General features: G+C 39.8%; 1 protein-coding gene across 1 annotated transcript in view; it reads left to right on the top strand.

Annotated features, from left to right (window-relative positions):
- Positions 1–20,222, top strand: part of mgat5b (alpha-1,6-mannosylglycoprotein 6-beta-N-acetylglucosaminyltransferase B) — a 76,098-nt gene extending 55,876 nt beyond the window's left edge. The window contains exons 11-17 of the mRNA XM_082529539.1: positions 1,166–1,296; positions 4,481–4,636; positions 4,827–4,973; positions 5,092–5,208; positions 9,386–9,460; positions 16,082–16,353; positions 19,544–20,222. Coding sequence (XP_082385665.1) covers positions 1,166–1,296; positions 4,481–4,636; positions 4,827–4,973; positions 5,092–5,208; positions 9,386–9,460; positions 16,082–16,353; positions 19,544–19,742 — 1,097 coding nt within the window. The 3' untranslated portion in view covers positions 19,743–20,222. The remainder of the gene's footprint in view (positions 1–1,165; positions 1,297–4,480; positions 4,637–4,826; positions 4,974–5,091; positions 5,209–9,385; positions 9,461–16,081; positions 16,354–19,543) is intronic.
- The last annotated feature ends 4,132 nt before the right edge of the window (positions 20,223–24,354 follow it).

Below are 24,354 nucleotides of genomic sequence, written 5' to 3'. Positions count from 1 at the left end.
TATCTTGTTGATGTTAGAATAGAATGACTAGATTGCTATGAGCTAATAGGGAGGCAACAGTAACTTAAGTAACCCCTTGTTACACCCAAGGTATACACAACAGCATCTCTGAATTCACAAATCATCAAACCTTGGACATGGGCCCACATAAGATGCCCCTCCTGTCAGCTAAGAACAGAAAACTGAGGCTACACTACACAAATCTCTGGGGAATGTTTACAGGATCTTGTTGAATCTGTGCCCTGAAGAATTAATGTAGTTCAGAAAGCAAGTGAGCCGAACCCAGTACTAGCAAGGCGTACCTAATACAGTGTCCAGTGAGTTAATGTTTTAAACTTAAAATGTGAGCACACCGTGAGCTAATAAAGATCTCAGGTTGTCACAGGCGAGCCTTTACAGCAGCAGGCAGGAAACTAATCAGTACAGCTGGGCCTGCACAGATGTGTAATACCTCCTGTGTGGGATGCAGACACACACATACCCACAAAGACCCAAACATAAAGGTGCAAAAGCACACACACGCACATTCATGACACTTTTTGGTGAAAATTGTAGCAAAAGAAACTTTCTGATGTTTGTCTCCAATTAATTCAGTGACAATGAGCAAAACCGTCTGTAGCCAAAACACTTGCTGTTCTCACAAAGTCTTATACCAAAAGTTGTCAGCTTTAATTGAGTTTCTGAAAAATACAGTTTCTTTGCAAATCCCCGCTGCAGCAGACTTCCTTTGTGACTGCTAGCATTCATGCTGCTTGACTTCCTGAAAGCGGACAGCTGTGGGGACATTATAGCAGCGGTTTTGTGCAGCTTACTGAAATAATGAAGTTGCACTGTCATCATCGACCGCGCAGATGTGACTCATCAAGTCGCCCGATCAGGAGTTAACAGCATCATACAAGAGAAGCATCCTCAACCCCAGCGAGTGCACCATTTCCTGCGTTTCCCTTTAGTCCACCAGATTAATGTAATAACAAATTGCTGAGAAAAACAATGAGCTTCGCTTCCCCTGAATTCCTGCCACACTCTTTTGTTCTGTACCGTCCACGTGCACAGCACCACAAATCTTCACAGCAGCTGCACTTTGGCTACCTTTTTATTTATTTGTTTGACTCTTGTAATGGACTTGAAACACTGTATTGCCAATTATTTTGTTTGTCCTTGGCAGCCCACACTCCAGACAACTCTTTTATGGGTTTTGTGGCAGAGGAGCTGAATGAGACAGAGAGACTGAATATTCAGAAGAACAAGGTTAAAAACATGGCTGTTGTATATGGCAAAGAAGCCAACATGTGGAAGGTCAGTATATCCAGCACAAGCATCAATACACAAATAGCAAGTGTCTAATCCACAGGAGGAGAAAAAGAATATTACATCTTGATTCATACCATGTAATAATTTTTGTTCCTAAATGTGAAATATATTTTACACTGTATAATGGAGGCACTTCAGATTTGATAAAACTCCAAAATATGATACTTTTTTAGAACCTCTAAATATCGCTTTCCTTTTTCTGTCAAACGCCCACTAGGTTTTACATTTCCTGCAAACAATTTCCTCCTCCAGGAATCAGGCCTGAAGTGTGATGCTGCAGGAACAATAGCTTTTGTTTAGAGTAAATTTCCCCTCCGAGCTGCTGCCAAGGCTGCTCCTTCTCTCTGTAACTTTGAAGCGTGTTGCAGCCTCCCTCAAGGTTTGTTTTACTTGAGTCTGGCTGCAGCTTTTGTACCTACACTGCCATGGCGCTCCCTGTTTTCTCAGAACAACTTGAGTTGCAGAAACAGAAAGATTGCTGTGTAGGAACCAGTAGTATTGGAATCTCCCCAGACAGAGAAAACCCCCTCATTGAGAACAGCCTCTTCTTCCAACTCAATTTTGAGGTTCACTTTAGAGAGTTGGACTTCTAAAGGTTCTATGAGAAGAAGCTTGACTAATGCTTTGCTATTCTTTTTGCTCCATACTGGCCTCCCTCGTTTCACTTCTCCCCTGCTTGCTTGTGGTGTCGCTCTGTGCTGTTCTGTCATTTCATGATGCATCTTTGATGGCTCCACACAGCTTCAAGTAAGTAGACCTCTTTTTTTACTTAACTCGATGCCAAATTTAAATCAAGTCTTCTTCCTAGAATTTATGTTGCCAAAAGTTGCTGTAAAAGAGCCATTTCTGCAGAAATCACTTCAAAATGAACAACGCCAGTAAATAGTGCTGTGCAAAAGTCTTGAACCAGCCTGCTTTTCTTTCGAATTTGCTAAGAGAATAGGAAAGAGCTACAGTGCCTTATTGAAACAGGCAACCATACATAGCAGTACAGTATATAAGGCAAAGTCAATATTTTGTATGACTGCCTTTATTCTTCAACACAGTCTGAGCTCTTTTTGGCAGTCTTCACGAATAGTTCTCCAGGCTTCCTGAAGGACATTCAAAGCTCTTCTTTGGATCTCAGCTGCTTTTTGTTCTGTTCTCTGTCATCATGGCCCAGGCTCTAGGGAAGCCAATCCATGACTGATAGTCCATTGTTTGTTTTTCTCTTCAGGTGTGCTCTTACTGCATGATGGATCATGTCTGTTTTAATAATTGCATCAGTTTCAATCAGATCCTTACTGGCTGACATGCAGGCCAAAACCATGACAGAAGCTCCCCTGTGTTTTATAGATGGCTGTGGACGCTCACTGCTGTACCTCCTGACCACATCCTTATATACTGATTATTTTCAGTCCAGTTCTTGTGTAATTTGACTTGCCTCAGTCCTTTCACCCTTCCACTGAGACCATTTCTGATGAGGCTTCAGTGAACAGTAAATGAATCAACAGATGTCTGTGTGTCTCAGATCCTGCGTCAGGTCTCTGCTGGAGAAAGGACATGACTTTCAAATACTCTTCTTAGTTTTATTTAGCCTGCAATGTCTTCTTTTGTCCTCTACTTGTCAAGTTTCATCAGATTTCTTTTAAGGACACTTTGCACACCATGTTGAGTTTTGCCTGGTTTGGAAATCACCCTGTTATCACTGCATTTTTTTTTAAAAAATTCAATTAAAGAAATGGGAACAAACTATGTGTTCATACAACAGGCCACCAGTAACAAAAGATATGATTTAAAATTGGTTGTTTGCCAAGTTGTCTATTATTTTTAAGCACAACATGGGTTCATCTCTTGATTTAAGTGCATTTTTTATGTTTCAGTGATTCAGAGATCATTGTTAATTTGCTTAAATACAAAATATTGTTCTGAAAATGATCAGCTACAAGGACTGGACTGAAAATAAATTACAAGGCAGCCAATGTCCAAAGAAAAACTTTGAAAGACCTTCAGAACTATTGCTCAATAACACAATAGTACAAGAAAATCTGGCGCCTTGAAAGCAAAATATGAAGAAATATTTTGCTACGGACCTTTGTATATTACTCTAATCTCTTCCAATATATTTTAAACATGCAGAGACATGCAATATACCATCCTATGAAATTCATCAATTCATGAAGTTTTGTCAGTTGACTTTATTTTTAATCGGGACAGCCGGCTACAGTTTGAACTCACAAGTCGCCCACAGCTGCAGTTGTGAGTGAGAGATTAAACCGCAAACCTTTTCATCTTTCAAGTCTGCAGGCTTTGATTTTTTTGATGGTTATTATTATCACTTTCTGTAAAAGGAACTGTTTTCATCACCTCATTGCTTTAAAAGAAAAAAAGGAAAGAAAGAAAGCCTGCAATGAATAATGAGCAGTAACACTTAGTTGACATTTATAAATGATTTATGCCTCAAAGACATAGCTTTAGTAAATTATTCATAACATTCCCTCAGAAAAAAACTTTTTAAGATAAACCAATTTAGTTTTTCTCAATAAAACTATTCAAGCAAATTATCCCCACGGGGAAGCGCAGAGGATACAGTACGCCCTGCTTTCAGTCTTTCATGTTCCTTCAAAATTCCACAGGTACAGAGTGATTTTTAGTTGCCAAGGTGATGGTGTTACTACTAGTATGGAGAGACTTGGCTCATTAGTCTGCTTTTAGCAGCCTCATTTCCATCAACCAGTACTTGTGCTCAGGTTGGGGTGATACTCTAGACTCTGTAACACATCTAGGTTTCCAAGCTGCTGTGTGTGTAATTGTAAGGTCATATTTGAGTGATTTAAGGTGTGCAAAGTATTTAGGCATAACACCTTAGCAGAGGATGTATGTACTGAACATTTAAACAAAAAAAAAAACAACAACAAAAAACCCCCACAATTATACAAAGTTTCTAAATACTCAAAATGGTTACAGGTAATCTTATAACCAGCTGCAACGTGTGCCGATAACAAGGCTTAGTTAAAACTCAATAAAATGGATTTGAAGTACTGTGGGGAAAAAACCGCTAATTTAAATGCAAATGCAGTTCACCCACCTTTTTTTAGTGTTTGCACAGTCAAATTCATAATTCATACATTCATTTTTCATTTCTTGTCTTTAAGCGCTTCATTTTGCTTCCCTCTTGTTTGTGTTCAAGGGTAAGGAAAAATTTCTGGCAATCCTGCACCGCCACATGGAGATCCACGGGACTGTGTACTACGAGGCACAGCGTCCCCCAGAGGTGCCCGCCTTCGTCAAGAATCACGGCCTGCTGCCTCAGCAGGAACTTCAGCAGCTCCTCAGAAAGGCCAAGGTGCGCTTGCAATATCGACACGTCTGAGCTCTGAAAAAGCGTCAATGTTTGCGCACAGTTTCTGTATCCCAGTGGACTGGCGAAAACTTCCTGCTTTTGTAGAGTTGGAAAAGGGATTGATCTGATCAGGGTGTGAGCAGCTCTGTGTAAACACTCACAATCTGCTGATCTTTGTTGTATTCCGCACTAGTTATTCATCGGATTTGGCTTCCCGTACGAAGGTCCCGCCCCTTTGGAGGCAATAGCCAACGGCTGCATCTTCCTGCAGCCAAAGTTTAACCCTCCTCACAGCTCTCTCAATCACGAGTTCTTCAGAGGGAAGCCCACATCGAGGGAGGTAGAAACTCACAATGTTTGACTTTTTAAAAATATACAGAAGACAGTTATGCTGTCTGATCTTAGCCGTGTTTATTGCCGGAAAGATTATTAATATATTCCACTTGTGCCTCCCTCAGGTATCCTCTCAGCATCCCTACGCGGAGCAGTACATTGGCAGACCGCATGTCATCACTATTGACTTCAATAACTCCGAGGAGTTTGACGCAACCATCCGTGAAATCATGAGGATCAATGTGCGTTCATTTTTTTGTGGATGTGTGTGTGTTTGCCATCCAATCTTAACAGCACTCATTCAACAAAATAATGGTCTTCTTATATTGTAGTCCACCATGCTACTCACTGCTGCATACTAGCATACTGAGGTGAAAGTATAATTTACTCTTGCACACTTCACAGTGGGGTTTGACCCGCTTTTGAAGCCCTCTGAGTTTAATAGAGCTCTTAATCATGGCATCCGACGTTACAGCAAAATGCTTAGCTGGCTCCCGCTTTGCTCTCCACACTCCTAATTGCTTGAGATATTGAGCGGCTCAGTAGGTAAACTGTGCCCACACCTGAGTTTACGTGGCAGCGTTCCAGAGGCTAGCCCCACCGGCAGTACACATTGTCCACAGCAGATCTTATTAATCAATCGCACTGTGCTCAATCTGTCACCAGAACAACACAGAGCTACTGCCAAGCATCTCGCAGTTCCAAGACTCATGTGTGCCTCTACCTGTCAGGTGTGTTAAGCAGACCTTGTGTTGCCTGCTGATAGAGACAAAATAAAGTACCAGTTTTGGTATTGGTAAATGCTTTAAGTCCTAGGGGGACAAAAAAACAACACTAATCACATAAGATGAGGGAGTTTCAGTTAAAAATTTAAAAGCAGAAAGAGCAGAAGAAAACAGTTTTAGTTTTTTGTTTGCAACACGGTGGCATCATGGTTAGCACTATTACCTCACAGCGAGAAAGTTCTGAGTTCAATTCCACCATCAGGCCGGGGTCTTTCTGTGCAGAGGCGACCTGTCCAGAGTGTACCATGCCTCTCGCTCTGAGACAGCTGGATAGGCTCCAGCGCCCCCCACGACCCTGACAAGGATAAGCGGATGGATTTTGTTTGTTTTGTTGTTGTTGTTTTTTTACCCTCTACATATTTAATAAGACACGGGTTGAAATGGAAGTTAAAAAAAAAATAATCTGTTTACTAACCCATCAAACAAAACACTTTAAGAGAACTCCAAAATGTGTTTCATAACTTTTTTTAAAAGTGTGGTATTTTGGGTAATATACTTGAATCAGTTTTGGAACGCTGATGCGGTTTTCATGTCCTTATAATGCATATGAAGTTAGTGCCAACAGCCAAGCGTGAAGACTGAAAAGCAGCTTGGCTCTGTCACAAAATCTGCCTACTAACACCTCAAAAGTTTACTTATTAAGACATCACATCTTGTTTGTTATTATGCACACAAAAGCCAAAAATTGCTATTTTTCAACAGTGTCGGACTATTCCTTGATAGGAAGCAGTAACATCCCCCACTGGTTGCCTGGCAACAGGTCCCTTTGTTCACATTAGCAAAAAGAAACCTGTTTGAGTCTTTTTGCTAAGCTTAATTAACAACGGGGTGGTAGCTTCATATTTATTATACAAACAGTCGTGTAGGGTTTCTTATTTATAGAATTGTGGATCCAAGATGCACATTTGACTGAACCTCCAACTTCAATTTAGTTTTACATAATGCAACCGTCACGCTAGGGAAAAGAGTGGTTGAACAGCTAAAAATATTGAATTTTTGTGCAATAACCTTGCGATCTCGATGCCTTTGAAATTGTTGAGACCACTCGCAGTCAGCTGCCTTCTTCAAACGCTTCTAGACATCAAGACTGTGATAAAACTACAAGGTCAGTGTGCTATCAGTCTGTGATCAGTCTGCAACCGAATGTGGTCAGTTACTTGCAATAATGGCACCATGGTGATTAACTGGGATAAACTGGGAAAAATAAAAAGTCTGTTTCCAGCTATATACACGGAAATTCACATAGAGATAGAGATGCAGATAGAGCGTCATAGATCTAAAACGGATATTCTGAAATTCCTAAACTGAGATAGTTCTTCCAGGATGGCGATTTAACTGGATTAAAACTATAGAGATGCTCAGTAACAACACATTCATATAAGAAAAAAAAAAACAGAATACAACCAGCTGACAACCAGTCAAGTCGAGTCGCCTACTGCAAAGCGATGGATCGCAGAGAAGTTGAGCTCATTGGCAAGTATTTGCAAACTTTTGCCTGATAGCAATAGGCATTGGCATATTTGGAGACAGGTTCCCTCCCACCAGATAAGTCATGCAATCACCTTGTGATTGAAAGTGACTCTGACAGCAACTCTCTGGGCCATTCTCAGCCACAAAGAGGTTGCCATCCTATTTTTATTCTTTTGCTGAAGCAGTAAGGGACAGTCACATAGTCTAGGTTTGGTGAGTAGGGAGGTTAAGGAGCGTTGATTGTGTTGGTGTGTCCAAAGCCTCCTGGATTTTTATTCTGCTGTGAGGAGCCGCTCAGTGGCTCAAACACAATACAGTCTAATTGTTTTCAGCCGAGAGCTCGTATTCTCGCACAGCTCGAGATGCTAAATTAGACATGTTCATTTACAGTGTGAAAAAGCCACGGTGCGCTACCCTATTAATGTCAGAAAAATAAATGAATAAATAAGCAGGGAGCTCTTGACCTGATTTGCTGCTGTGCGCTCTTTCAGTGAAAACCGTTGTTTGGTCTCCCAGTCATGGCTGTAATTGTGGCTCCTGTTAGCAGTGTCAGGTCAGTTTGACATACAATTTAGTTTTTGCACCCTGTGAAAGTTTGATATAGATGGTAAAACTGCAGACACACATGTACAAGTGGCTAAAATAGGATTTTAAAGAAAGCAGTCAGAGTGCAGAGGTGCACTAGGAGATGAACTGAATTTCCCTTTTCAGTTCATCTTAAATTATAATTAGTTACTGTGTTTGTAAAAGCATTTCCTTGTAATACAATTACTTGGATAACTCTTCGGTTCGTGCAGAGTTTAAGCTCAGTGAGATGAGTCTGAGTGTAAAATTAGGCACGCTACATGTGTAGATGGCATTTAGTGTGGCTCATCTGGTTGTGTAGATTACATATTGTGAGTTTACTTACGCTTATTCACAGGCAGCTCAGTGCTTAATGCTTTTTAGGGGTCTGTTCATATTCCTGCAGCTCATGTTATGGATTTAGATAGCTTAAAAAGCTGCTGGCTAAGCTTTAATGTTACTTTAATAGTACTGTGCCTTGTGGAAATTAAGAAATACTCAAATGTCTTTGTGTGTTTTTTGTCCTGTCTGTACCAACTACCAGCATAACTTGCCTCACAGATAAGCCATCATTTTATGTCACTTTTAATGGTGTGAAATGATGAATGTTGCTCCCATTTTTTGTGACCAACCGCTTCAGTCAGTTTAGGTATATTAAATGTGGAGTCACATAAAGAATGTTTCCTGAGTTTGAATTCAAATCACACTTTATGAAACTTTTTTTTTTTTGGTCCGACTCGGATTCTATTATGTAAAGATGCCCAAAAGGCAAATTGCATTGTGGAATAGCTGATGAAGTGCCAGATACATTTCATTAAACTCAGATGAAATAAAGTAATAAGAGAGCGCTAAAAGGAACACAACGCTAAAAGGAGCCATTTATCAATTTAAGCCTGAGTGCTTTAGTGGCCTGATGGTAAACAGTGAGATCTCACTTCAGATACCACAGGGAGACATTCTGAGAGGTTTCTACACCGGGGATACCGGCAGAATCTGTTCTGTCCCGATATATTTTATAATTAGTCATGTGTTCAATCCACAGTCAGCCTCAAAAATGCTGTTATTGATATAAACACCGTCTCCAAAGATTCCAACCTACAGTCATTATTCCCATCAGTTCCCTATGACCCTGCCTGCATCAAATATGAGAAAGAAGGGAAAGCTATTGATCAGTGTTCTCTTTTGAGCTTTTTTGCATGTTGTGCCTTAAGAAAACAATCTGACAGTGATTGACAGGTCTTTATGGCAACACTATTAACTGCACCCAAAGTATCCAGAAGTCACCAAAACAGCCGTCTCAGTGCCGCGTGACCTGTGGTCCGATGTCGGTTTAATCCATTGTTTGACATATTGATGTAGTCATCACGAAAATTAATGAAATCAATTTTCAAAGCTGTCACCTGTGATGTATTAGGTCGTTGATTTTAATGCGAGGCTCGTGCCGTGATATAGGCCTTTCACAATTACGCTAATGAATGTGTCAACTGTGATTAACTATCAGATGCTCGGGGTCCTGTAATTACTACGACTTGGCTTTGCGGCCATGTGCGCATGCTCTTGTCCACTGTTTGCTCATCTGTGCACGCACGTGTGTCTGCAGGTGGAGCCGTTCCTGCCGTACGAGTACACCTGTGAGGGAATGCTCGAAAGACTCCACGCTTACATTCAGAACCAGGTGGGTCGCTCAACATTTGAATCGTGAAACGTGCTGGCACAAAGCTTTATAAATCTAAGAGGAATGATTTAATGGTGCACGTGACGCCTCCCAGCAGTTTGCGTTTTTTGTGAATAGATGTGGGCTTGAACCACAAGATTCATTGTTATGTGTCTGGCTCAAACCTTATGGCTCTCATGGAACTGATGTTTATAACAGACACAGGCAGTAATTTATTACTGTTATACTTAAAAGAGCACTCAGGGAATGCAACACCGCCCTGTAGTGCAAGGGCTATACTGAAACTCTGATGTTTTATAATGTTTTTATTATAACATACTGACGTCAGCCTGTTTTTTTTAACATTCTCTAATTCATGTGACTCTGACCTTTGACCTATGACCTTGAAGCATTACATACTAATTAGTGAATTTTATTATCTTTATCCTTATGATTGGAGCAAAATTGGCTGTAATTGGCTTCCATAAGCTCTGAAAACTCAAGACTTTGCAGTGTCATTGTAGCATCATAGGGCGTCCTATTGAAAAACTATATTGTTTACAGCTCTTTCCAAACACTTTCCTTTGATATATTACTCTGTATGGTTTCTTGAAATGTTTTTTCCAAGATCAACTTTGACCTTGGCCAGTTGTTCAGCCAACCTAGGTAGTCATGTCCCCCAAGGCTATTATACTGATGATAAATATTGAACATGATCAATCAAAAGTTTTGGGGTTTTGCTGATTTTCACATTTGTTGTAAGTTTCTATAGCTTATCACGACCATTTGGATATCTTGCAACCAGAAAAGTCTTTAGAAAGTTAGGGCACTGAGTGAAAGCATTCAGGAGAAAAGGAAAATATGAATCTTTTAAGGATTATGTTTTATGCAAATTAAACACAAAACACATAACATGGTAATTACACAGCTTTAGACTAGTTAGTAAGCACCTTTTTTCCACATTTATGTATAAATGTGAGTGAAGCCTAAGAGACCATTTGATCCATAATGACTGTGTTCAGAGGGAAAAAAACAAAACAACTTGACATCTAGTTGACCAAACTCTCTTAATTCCTCTTGAAAATGGAAATTAGTTATGTGGGAACTGTGCCTATTGCTAATATACAGTCAGTCAGTTAAAAGTGTGATCAACTGCACATCCTCTTGATCAGGTTGTGTTGATGATACATCAGTGAAACCATAAAAAAACTGAAACATGGAATAAGTGAACATAAAACTTCTAATTTTTGCGAGACCTCCGTTAATGTTTTGGTATTGAACTTGTTTTAACACCAACTAAGGGTATAGAGACAGTCACATGAAAAGACAAGAAGCCCAGTGTCACTCAGGGGAATACGCTGTAATATTATATTTTCTTTATGATTCAAATGTAAAAAAAGACAGAGGATGTAACACTGAATAATAAGCGCTTTGTTTTGGGCTGTAAACTGATGTTTTGTAAAGTCAGTTTCAGTAGTTATTAATATTATGCACTGTATGATGCCATAGTAGAAACTATTGAATAATGCTTCTGAATACATTTAATCCATTCATTAGTTAATGCTACTTATTAGATATTTTAATAGATTAAGACCTGTTTTTATATCTATTATAAATCAAATATGGCTGCTAATGCAGTGTTTTGATGTATCAAACAGTTTTATTCAGTCATTGTTTGTTTGCCCTGAATTTATATGGATGTCACAATAATTATTATCACATTCACTCAGTCTGTTGACACTACTGACAAACTAAAGGCACACATGTGTGCAGTGTTGCCTCAGAGGACTAATCTGACTATGTGTGTATATACTAATATATAAGAATGCAGGAGTATTGCCTGCATACTTGATAAAGGTCAGATGGACTGATATGTTCTAGCTTATTAAAAATACCAGCAGTAAGTGAGACAGCATGCAAGAGTTCTGCTTAATAGTTTTCATGTCCACCTTTCAAAGTGTCTTAATAGAGGTAAATTCAGTCCTAGAGTGGATTATGGCTGGGGAAAAGAAGCGTAACATTTAAACACAAGGTTAAGAACAGAAAGGATGCGTTTATTCAATTCTGCTCATTGGGTCGATCCCCTTGACAGAAGAAAGGAATTAATTGGCTCTCATGTGAAGCTCCAGCTGTTTCAGAGGAGCGAGCTCGCTGTTGCATTTTAAATCTTTGTTCCTGAGCCAGTGCATTTTATTTTCATTATATTTTAATTTTTTTCAAGTATTTTAGTTATTAATTCAATCTATTTGAAGAGATGTATACACTATATTGCTAAAAGTATTCAGTCTCCCATCAACATCACCGAATTCAGGTGTTGCAATCACTTCCATGGTCATAGGTTTATAAAATGCACAGAGGTGGACAACTTCTGCAGAGTCAGTCACTGCAGACCTCCAAACTTCATGTGGCCTTCAGATTAGCTCAATAACAATGTGTAGAGAGCTTCATGGAATGGATTTCCATGGCTGAGCAGCTGCATCTAAGCCTTACATCATCAAGCACAGTGCGAAGTGTTTGATGCAGTGGTGTAAAGCACGCCACCACTTGACTCTAGAGCGATGGAGACGTATCTGTGTGTGCAGGTGACTATTACTGTGCATAATTATTAGGCAACTTAACAAAAAACAAATATATACCCATTTCAATCATTTATTTTTACCAGTGAAACCAATATAACATCTCCACATTCACAAATATACATTTCTGACATTCAAAAACAAAACAAAAACAAATCAGCGACCAATATAGCCACCTTTCTTTGCAAGGACACTCAAAAGCCTGCCATCCATGGATTCTGTCAGTGTTTTGATCTGTTCACCATCAACATTGCGTGCAGCAGCAACCACAGCCTCCCAGACACTGTTCAGAGAGGTGTACTGTTTCCCCTCCTTGTAAATCTCACATTTGATGATGGACCACAGGTTCTCAATGGGGTTCAGATCAGGTGAACAAGGAGGCCATGTCATTAGTTTTTCTTCTTTTATACCCTTTCTTGCCAGCCACGCTGTGGAGTACTTGGACGCGTGTGATGGAGCATTGTCCTGCATGAAAATCATGTTTTTCTTGAAGGATGCAGACTTCTTCCTGTACCACTGCTTGAAGAAGGTGTCTTCCAGAAACTGGCAGCAGGACTGGGAGTTGAGCTTGACTCCATCCTCAACCTGACAAGGTCCCACAAGCTCATCTTTGATGATACCAGCCCAAACCAGTACTCCACCTCCACCTTGCTGGCGTCTGAGTCAGACTGGAGCTCTCTGCCCTTTACCAATCCAGCCACGGGCCCATCCATCTGGCCCATCAAGACTCACTCTCATTTCATCAGTCCATAAAACCTTAGAAAAACCAGTCTTGAGATATTTCTTGGCCCAGTCTTGACGTTTCAGCTTGTGTGTCTTGTTCAGTGGTGGTCGTCTTTCAGCCTTTCTTACCTTGGCCATGTCTCTGAGTATTGCACACCTTGTGCTTTTGGGCACTCCAGTGATGTTGCAGCTCTGAAATATGGCCAAACTGGTGGCAAGTGGCATCTTGGCAGCTGCACGCTTGACTTTTCTCAGTTCATGGGCAGTTATTTTGCGCCTTGGTTTTTCCACACGCTTCTTGCGACCCTGTTGACTATTTTGAATGAAACGCTTGATTGTTCAATGATCACGCTTCAGAAGCTTTGCAATTTTGAGACTGCTGCATCCCTCTGCAAGATATCTCACTATTTTTGACTTTTCTGAGCCTGTCAAGTCCTTCTTTTGACCCATTTTGCCAAAGGAAAGGACGTTGCCTAATAATTATGCACACCTGATATAGGGTGTTGATGTCATTAGACCACACCCCTTCTCATTACAGAGATGCACATCACCTAATATGCTTAATTGGTAGTAGGCTTTCGAGCCTATACAGCTTGGAGTAAGACAACATGCCTGAAGAGGATGATGTGGACAAAATACTCATTTGCCTAATAATTCTGCACTCCCTGTATGTATATATAAGGCAATAATCTGTATCCTATTTTAAGTATTTATTTTCTTGTTTTAATGCTTCTCAAATGTGTGGTAGAAAGCTTCTTTGTCCTTGCTTATCTTGATGGTTGCAATGTTCTGGTGAAACATGTGTTGATGGTGCATTCATGTGATCCTGTGTTTGAATGAGTGAAAACAGTGTTTGGGGAATATCCTAACATGACCTTTGACAAGTCTTATTCAAGCTTTTATTTCTGAATTCACATACTGACCTTACTTTTAAAGGCGTTCCCTTTCTGAAGTTTTCAGTTGTTTGTCCACAATATTTATCCCTCTGCTAGACTGACTGGGTCAGCAATTAAATCCCTTTTTCCTGCCACCGGCTGCAAGCTCAACAGATGGGCACAGTTTTTTTGTTTTTGTTTTTTGGGGGTGTTTTTTCGGCTTATATGCAATGTCCTTGATTTCTAACATTTGCACACATCAAAATGAGAAATGAACAATCACCATGTGTTTAACCGTATCTCTTTCTTGGTATTACTGCTACTTTCAAGTTATTTTAAAGAAGAAAATCATCTGAAATATTAACACACACACACACACACACACACACACACACACACACACACACACACACACACACACACACTCTTATCTGCAGAATGTTTACAGATGTTGTTGTCCTCAATGAGATCTGTGATGTTTTGATGGTTGGTATATTGTCTGGCAGTGGCAGGTTAAGGAAATGTGTTAGCCTCTGTTCTGCTCTGACACCCTCTCTTCCCCCGCTGTCAGAAATAATACACACACACAATAATGTGTACACACACACAAACACACACACACACACACACACACACACACACACACACACACACACACACACACACACACTCTCTCTCTCACTCTCAACATGCCGTGACTGACTGAGACTGTGACTAGCCGCCTGGCGTGTACAAGGGCAGACTTCCAATCAGGCTCTCCTCCCTGTTCTTTCTGCCACTTTCTTAAACCTTTTCTTTCCTCTTTTCCAATTTTACTTCTAACTCCTCAAGTTCCACACATCCTTTAGCCTCATTTTTCTACTTTCTGACCAAAACCGTCACACTCGTTATCTCCCACTATGAATACCCCTCGCCTCTATTTGCTCTAGCAGAGCTCTAACTCCTCTCTGACCCTCATACAATAAAGTTTGATGGCAGCTCACTATTTTTTTTTTCTTCTAAAAATGGTGTCCGTGTGATGACACAGCAGGGCGCAAACACACACACACTTGCCGGTTACTTGGTTATTCCAGTTGCTTGTTATTGCAACTATCTCATCAGCCAATCACATGGCAGCAACTCAGTACATTAAGGCATGTAGATGTGGCCGGGATAACCTGCTGAAGTTCAAAGCGAGCATCAGAATAGGGAAGGAAGGTGATTTAAGTGAGTTTGAACGTAGCATAGTTGTTGAGCCAGAAAGGCTGGTCTGACTGTTTCAGAAACTGCAGATCTGCTGGGATTTTTCTGCACAGCATCTCTTGGCTTTACAGAGAATGGTCTGAAAAAGAGAAAATATCCAGTGAGCAGCAGTTAAATGCAGTGAAAATACCTCATCGATGCCAGAGGTCAGAAGAGAATGGCCAGCCTGCTTCAAGCTGATAACAAGGCCACAGTAACTCAAATAATTGCTTTTTATAGTCAAGGTATGCAGAATGCACAGCATGTCAAAGCTTGAAGCAGATGGGCTACAAAATTGGAAAACAGAAAATACAAAACGTTGCCTGCACTGATGGGTTTTGATTTTTGCTGCAACATTCGAAGGTTAAGGTCAGAATTTGGTGTAAACAACATGAAAGAATGGCTCCATCCTGCTTTACGTCAGTGGTTCAGGCTGCTGCTGGTGGAGTACTGGCGTGGGTGATATTTTCTTAGCACACTTTGGCCCCCTTAGTAACAACTAAGCATCATTTAAATTCCACAGCATACCTGGGTATTATTGCTAACTGTCCATCCCTTTATGACCACAGTAGATCCACCTTCTAATGGCTGCTTCCAGCTTGAAACCAGTTCATGTTGGCGCCATATCTCAAAGCTCAGATCCTCTCTAACTGGCTTCTTGAACATGGCGTCACTGATGGAATGAAGAATGTCTAAAAAGAATTACTGAAGATTTAATATAGTTTCAAGCCCTCCGTCTCCTCATCTCGCCCCTTTCACACTTTCTTATTTTGCTGATGAACACTGCATATGCGTGTGCGCGCGTGAGTATGCAATCAGGAATGTAGTCTGTTTTTAGGAGTGGAAGTGCAGCAGAGATTGAGAGATTGGAAGTCTGGTTATTGCCTACGGGAACTGGGAGCCTATTTAATAAACGGGACTGGAGGCCAGAGGGATATGTCAGAGAAATGTTATTACCTGGGTTTTATGAATAGCCCCAGCAAGGTGGGGAGGGGTCTAGTCAGCCTCTCACCAGAGCCCTAATTCTGCCTCCAAATCCTATTTACTACTGGGTGCCATGACTACATCCATGTTATTTCCATATAGGATGACAAGGACTTCCCACTTTTGATAAGCAACTCTTTGTGTTTAACAGCTCCTTTATTATTTTAGTAGCATTTAACGTGTTGCTAAACATAATGTACTTTTTTTTTTTAAATCAGAGTTTAGTTTTTGTTGTATATTTTACTTTTTCTTTCCACCTGCAGGACTTTTGTTCTCCTGAAGCTCCGTTTCCTCCCGTAAACTCATCTCAGACTTGGTTGGGCAGTGCTCCCAGTCCTTTCAACCTCCTACCCAACTCCAGAATCCTAACCTGGGCCTCCAACGCCAGCTCCTTCTCATCCTGGCCTCCTCTCACTGCACTCCGTGTCGTGGCTTCACTCGAGAGCGAGTCGTGTGTGAAGGCATGCCAGACTGCAGGACTAATCTGCGAACCCGCCTTGTATCGTTTCATTAACATTAGGGAGACTTTCAGCGCGTAAGTCCTTTTTTCCTGAATTTGTTGAATGATGAATCATTTTTGCGTGCACATCTCTTGCGTGCCTGTCCTAGCTCAGAAAAAAAAAATTCTCAGCATCTGAGTGATTTTTAGGTTAATAAGACAAGTTAATTTACAAAAAAAACATTTGAGGGATCCTGCTGGCATCACTAAAATAAAGGTTACAAGTTCCATAGTTCATGTTTAAATGTGAATGTGATGTAAATTTATTCTAAAAAGGAAACTTCAGCTGTGATGTGCACTCATCTGAAACATCTAGTGCAGTTTTTTATTTTCATTGTTTTTTTGCAAACTGTAACATCTTAAAAGTCCATCTCACTGAGCTCATTCTACAAATAATTATTTGATTGCATTCCATCAGAGCAGCACCACGCCTCATTTGCACTTCTAGTTTCAGTATTATACAGTAGTACAAAGTACTGATGAAACAACTGGATCACCCTTTCCTCTGTTGTTTTCCTGCCATTCTGAACAACAGCCATAGTAAACACATTAAAGGGTTTTATTAGTGGGTTTTTATATATAAATTGTCATGAAGAAAGAGAGTCATTGCTCATAAAATGAGGTCAGATCTTCACACGTAGTTTGTTTTGAGATGGTTTCATTTCTTTATTGAGCGTCCTGAGTAATCGTTCACAATACATGCTGGTAAAAGTAACTGAACTCATGAGTCTAGTACTATGTTGAGCCTCCTCCATCTGCAGCTTCATCAGGTGTTTCACACTGTCTGCTTTCAGAATGCACGTCAATGCTTTGGGAATTTGAACCGTTCCTCCAACAAAACTCTTAATATTTCTCAGGTGTAGCAATTTACTGGCCTACTTGGGCACTCAAAGCACTTTATACAACATCTGTCGATCACCTATTCACACAAACACTTTTTTCTAAGTCTAAGTGCTAACTACCTAGCATCCACAATCTGATGAACACACTGGAAGCAGCTTCGGGGTTCAGTATCTTGCCCAAGTTTACTATTTTATTCAAGGATGCAGACTGGAGCAGCCAGGGATTGATCTGCATCCTGAGCCACAGCTACCCTACAATTATCAGATTTTGCTTTAAGGTCAGCATTCCTACTTCAATTTCTTCATTTTTACCCACTTTCTTGTCTTCATATGACACGAAAGTGGGTTTTGGTCATCATGTTCCACAGTAGGTGTTAACACTGTGCTGTGCCTTTTTTGAGAAGTTTTGTCACCTGTCCACAGAACATTTCCACGGAAACCTGTTCCAGGATTACAAGTATTGCTCTTTCTCGGATTTTTGCAGGACACACAAACTTTAAGAAGTGTCATTAGCGCAGTGGTTCACAGTGCAGTGTATATGTTTATGTATGTATGTATGTATGTATGTATGTATGTATGTATGTATATATATATATTAGGGGTGCAACGATATTCGTATCGATATTGAACCGTTCGATACAGTGCTTTCGGTTCGGTACGCATATGTATCGAACAATACAACATTTGTAATTTATTTTATCAACTTTCCTTCTGACGATGCTGTCTGTGTGGAGCGCTCAGTGAATCTGCGTTCGACTACTCCGCCTAGGCTGCACTGTCGAGCGCAGATCCACTGAGCGCTCAACACAGACAGCATAGTCAGAAGGAAGAGCGCAGGGCACCTCCCCCACCCTCATTCAGATCTGGTGTTTGGAATTATTTTGGTTTTCATGTGACGTATAACCCTGAAGGTAAGCCAGTCACGGACTAAAGTAAAACAGTATGTTGGATGTGCCATGCAATGCTCAATTACATGGGTGGGAACTAGTGTGTTAGCGCAGTTAGCTCGTTAACGTGTTGGCCATCTAGCCCCATGCACGGGGCGATCGGCGGTAGCTCGTTAACGGAGATTTGCCATGTTGTGGTGTTAAGGTCATTTCAACGAGATTAACCTGAAAGCACTAGTGGGAACACAACGAATATGACTGCACATTTACACCGACATCATCCTAGTGCAAAGACAAAAACAACAAGCATGCTACTAACTTTAGCCGAGTCATTTAGACAGCTGTTAGCACATTATTCTCCTTATGCTGCTGAGAATATAGCCCAGAAGAAGCGGATAGTATAGCTTTTATTTTGGAAAGAGACATTTCTCTGTAATAAACTCTCTTTTCCAAAGATGCATGATTCCTCAATCAGATACAGGGCTTGCAATATCGCTAGCCTGACGTCCTGGGGCTAGCGATTTTTTTCAGTCGGGCTACCAAAATCTATCTCTTCCCTGCCCGTCGGGCTATTGTAGGAAAAATATATGTCAATGCTTTTGCATTCTTTCAGAAATGTAGCTGGGTAATTATGTCATTGGCATCGGTGAGCCACTGTCAATATGTGACATATTGAAATCGCGTTTGAATTTGCGCTTGTTTTTTTGCTTTCACTTTGCAATCGTGCGAACTGTGTATAGAGAGCGACAGCACTGATCTGTGAGTGATGATAATTTGTGCACCAATTCCTCTGACATCGTCTTATCAATCGTTAGCTTACTATGCAAACATGACAAGTGAAATCTCCCGCAGCTTAAACATGTGAGAGGTTGATCGCGCAGAGAATCGCTGAGCTTATGTGAGTGCGTGTGTAAAAGCAGCAGGATTTATATTTCAGTTCTGCTGAGCCAAATAAGACAGGTCAGGGTGAAGAAGTGACAGCCAAAGAAAAGCTTACCACAAAACGGAGAAGTTATGACAAATCAGACTATAAGGCAAAAAGAAAGTGCAGCTTTATGGTTTCATGGACAAAAGAATTTCTGTGGCTGCAATATGACGAGCTAAATAACCAGGGCTGCACATAAGTGGTCCGCAGGTGCGCATTCGCTGTCAAAATAAAAAACACGCACAAGGGTTAGGGTTAAATTTAAAAACTGTACTTTTGAGTTAAAATATATATTTATAATTTTAATAAATGACAAATTAAAAAGGCATGAACATTTTTTTGTATCGAAAAAATATCGAACCGTGACACCAAAGTATCGAACCGAACCGAACCGTGAATTTTGTGTATCGTTGCACCCCTAATATATATATATATATATATATATATATATATATATATATATATATATATATATATATATATATATATATATATATATATATATATATATATATATATATATATACACACACACTGTAAACTGTGTCCTCATCCTTTGTCTTTGTTCCCAGGCTGGACTTTCAATGTGAAGGAGTGGAGTCTGAGAAGAACCACCTCTTTCCTGCTTTCTCAGCAGAGCATGCTGAATGCAGCCTGCAGCAGGACCCCTTGCTGTTCAGCTGTGCCGGCTCCAGTGCCAAATACCGACGCCTTTGCCCCTGCAGGGATTTTCGCAACGGCCAGGTGGCATTGTGCAAGGACTGCTTATGACCAGAAGAGGACCTGGATGATGGAGGCTCTTTTGTAATCCTTGGGTAGGAAACTCACTGGCAAGAGACAGTGTGATAAAAGCAGCAAAGCATACACACTGACTGTGCTACCTTACCTCTGACCCAGAACTGGCTACCAAAGTAGGTAAGGTGTAAACGTCTCAGGGATCTGCATGATTGTACTTTGAGTCTGGAGGGTTTGAAGCTTCACTGTACAGATGTTCTGCATTCAGACAGTCTTTACAGAAATCACGATGAAATGTAAAACTTAATGGATGAGTTATATGAGTAATCAAGAAAGATTTGAATTAAAAAAAAATGCTTGATTTTCACAAGTGTGGTTACTTGTTGTTGTGTGAATATTTACAGTGTCATAGTGGAGTTGGATATTTGTACTAGATGCACCCAAAGCCATTTACACTATATTGAGATGTACTATTTTAAATGTCCGTGATGAAATTTGTACATAAGTGTTGTTTAATAAAATACATACAGGAAACATCGTCTTTTTCTATTTAAAAAAGTACTCTACTGGCTATCAGTCTCTGTATCTAAACACATTTTAATACAGGTCTCTGAGGGTTTTGAGAGAGCACATCTTCCATCACGGTCAGAGCTCCTTCTTGTAATGTCACCATCTGAAATGTTCTGGATCCACACCAAAATTTAATGAGGTCTGTCTTTTCAAATGCTTCAAATTTTCACAATTTCTGGCTAGACAGATTTCTTCAGTAAACTTGCTGATTTACAGACATGACAATGCACAAATCGTGATTTAAAGTGAGGTAAAACTATCCATCTTTTATTATCTTTTTATGGCAAAATATAACAATTACTTCTTTCAGCCTGATTTATACGGACATAAAGCTTTGTTGGCACAGACTCGTTGGTTATAAAGTATACTTTGGATACAAGATGACACTTCTTGGTTTGATTCCTGCACGAATATTTGAGGGTTTTTTTCCCCTATATTATATCCTAAGCTGATTTGTTATAATAATATATTCCTCATAAGGCACATCTCTGCAATCCTTGTACTCTATCCCTTGCAAAAATTTATACTGTCTTTATAGATAAACGCATGCCTGCTTAGGTAGCAGAACAAATGGCGAAAATAATGGAGTCAGACATCAAACTTCAATACTTGGATGATAAAAACACAGCTTCCCAACCCAAGACACATTTTACAATATGCTTCTATATCACTCATGGAAAGGGTTTAATATTGTTACCAGGTCGTATCAGAATAGTGTTCATTTGGTAACCGTATTTATTCTCCAGCTCACTCTGCCTATGAAATCACTCCTTTCCTGCTAAAGGTGCAGAAAATCTACAGTTTTCACCACAAAATTTCCTCCTTACTTTTTCAGCACTATTTTATGCATAGCAGGTGCAAGGAGGGATTTTTTTATTTTATTTTATAACGAAATGATTTAGTAAGATTATGTACCTACTTGATTTAACTGCAGCCTCGTGTTACTGTGGAGACTGACCTTCTCTTTCATTACAACTGAATAACGAAAGCTCATCATAGTCAGAGTGAACTGGCTGAATGATTACAGGGGCCAGAGACTCCTTCAGTATGTGTGTGTGTATTTATATATATGTAGACTAGGCTGGCGATGACGGAAAGATGGATTTTACCCAGGACGTATGAGAAACTGCATCAGATTTTAAATATTTAAATTATGTCAGCAGTAATGAGACACATTATTCAAGAGTGATATTCATATGCAATATGATATTGTATCTTGGCAGACTGGCAAATCAGTGATTTTATCTCCTGCTAACGTACATCACTCACTGTAATGCTGCTATCTGCTATCATCTTTTTTACATTTGCTTCTGCTGTTAAAGAAAATATCTTTATCTAGAAAAACAAAACTATAAAAAGAGCATATATGTACAGACTATAAAGTATTTCAAATTTCACAGCATGGCACAGTGAAGATGGAAAATAGCTCTTTCCCACACACTTCTCTTTAAGTACCTTTTCCAGACTGAGGGAGAAAATATGCTGTATAGTATTTTTTATTTATTTATTTCAATTTTTTTTAAAAGGTGTCTGGAAGTATAGTTCTTCAGGTTTTCTGAAGGTCCGGTCCAGCCCTCATACCTAAACATTTTTTTTTGTTTGTTTGTTTATTTTTTTCAGCCAATTAATGCTGACTTGTGAATTATTCGAGGAAAAAATAAGTAACTAAAAGCAAAGAACCAAATTTTAAAATTTTACATTTCAAACTCACTGCTAAAATACTGTTGCACAAACACAGAATTGTTCCCATCTCTATAAAAAGGTTTGATGCAAACAGTTTGACAGGCTTAAAAATTGTATTCTTGCACCAACAATGTGATTTCTAAAACAATATTAGCTGAAAACGTGACATATTTCAATTTGATGTGCAGTGTATCAAGTGAAAACTGACAAACACAGGACAAAAGAAGATATTTCAATCCTAAATAAAAGCATGAACAGTATATAAACACATGTCATTAAGAAAGGACATGAAACTCCAGCAGGGACTTGACACAGAACCTCAGAAATTTATCTAAGCCTTAAGTTGATCTTTCTACTGTTCCCTGAGTCGTCATTAGAAATGGTCTCAGCAGAAGGATGGCCGGCAAGAAGCCATTCTTAAGGAAGGGAAACGGGGAGAAAATGCTGAGGTATGGCGAATTACACAAGAACTGGACTGAAAATCTGTTGTCAGTATGTATACAGGAGGTCAAGAGGTGGGTACAACAGTGCATGACTGTAGCCATCTGTAAAACTCGGCCGAGGCTGTGTCATGGTTTGAGGCTCCATTTCAGTCAGTGGTGTTGGGGATCTTCTCAGAACTGATGGAATTATGGACACAGAAAAGATTCACCACACAATACCATCCTGAAAACATCTGACTGTGATCATTGTCATTCTGAAAAATGGAACCAAGCACAACACAAGTGCAGTATAAACATCCCGGGATAGAAAAACAAAAAATGAAACCCTAACAGTTATTGACTGAGCCTGGATCTCAACATTACCGAAGCAGTGTGGGATCATCTTGAGTGAAACTGGAACAAAAGGCAGCCAACATCCAAAAAGGAGCTTTAAATGCCCTTTAAGAAACCTGTGTTCAGGATGTGCTAAAGAATAAAGGTGGTCATATCAAACATTAACGTTCAAGCTGAACTGATTCTATTTATTACCACGTGTTTCCATTTAATAAATCACTCAATCTATTTTGTATTTGCATGTTACAACTTTTCCAGAATTGATCTCAGATTTCCAACGTTAATCTCAGAATTCTGAGGACAAACAGTCAGAATTCTGACTTTAAATCTCAGAATTCTGGAAAAGACGAAAAAAAAGGACGTGCCCACTTTTCTTTTTCTTCCGTACTTCAGTATGGTTTATGGTGGCTGTAGTGTATAGAATGCCTTCAACAATGAATCTCCATGTTAGCACACATAGGTGATCACTCAATTTTGGGCCAGTGGTCATTATAGTGTGCATTAATGTTTTTTGTTTTTTTTTACAGTCATCATTATACTGCTCATTTGCTTTGATCTACTGACCGTAATGTTAGCATTTTTCCTTTATTTCTTTACTAACGTTGGCACACTCCCATGGGGCGCTAGCACCAATAAGTGCTGTGTGAGGCTGCAGTCCTTTGTGTTGATCTCATGCCAAGTAAATTCAGTGTCAGTCCTGCTCATAGTGCATTGATCCTATTAACCTCCTATACTATTACCTGTGTTGGTATTGCTACTATGGATCTTTAGATCAGTTCTCCCACCTGTAGCATCAGTAAGCAGCTCTCTGTAACTTCAGCTTTAAAGACTCTTCAATGCTTTAGTCGATCTCGTTAACGTTTAAAAATGATCTATTCTAACCTGATGTAGACTGCTCTGCTGGGCACTGACTCTTCACAGCAAAATTTGTAGCAATATTTGATACTTTTTGATTTTGTTTGTGTGGGATTTATGAAACCACTAAGTGAAGTTGAATATTCAGAGCTATTTAAAATCACCTTTACAGATGGACATTTTAATATGCACAGAATGGCTGCAATGTCACCGAAGTCATTATCATGTGAGCTGCTGCTCCACTGAAGCTGAAACCCGTCACTATGATAAGAGGATTTTAATGAGAATCCTCTGAAGACAGAGCTCGAATTTGCCAGTTTTCATTTAATGACGGCGCTAGTGTTTCTTTGACTGATAGTAAGGACCATTTCACAATGTGCCCATTTCTCCTCTCCAATTTATAATCTCTAAACTAATATTGAAATTTCTCTTGATCCTCCAAAACCACAGGATGTGTGTGGCAAGAGCAGTCAGGAGCTTTGAATCTTTTAGGACTTTTATGGCGAGAAATGGAGTGTTGAACAAAAACCTCTTAGACTTAACCTCGCGTATAAAGAATATAAATGTAACACTTCTGAGGCTTTTTTTTTTTCTTAGATGGTATTTTTTTCTGAAGTAACCCTAAAAAGCTGCACCTACCTTTAAGTGCTTTTCTATTCAGCTCTCTTTTTCTCCATTTCACCACTTAAAAAATATCCCTAATATTCCAGGAAGAAAGAACTGCCACAGCAAGAAACTGGTTTTGCAGAAACCACGCAATGACG

This window comes from Aulonocara stuartgranti (genome assembly GCF_965226115.1).
Source record: "Aulonocara stuartgranti genome assembly, chromosome: 4".
Lineage (NCBI taxonomy): Eukaryota > Metazoa > Chordata > Actinopteri > Cichliformes > Cichlidae > Aulonocara > Aulonocara stuartgranti.
Note: the sequence above shows the minus strand (reverse complement) of the source record. Positions and strands in the feature narration are given on the sequence as shown.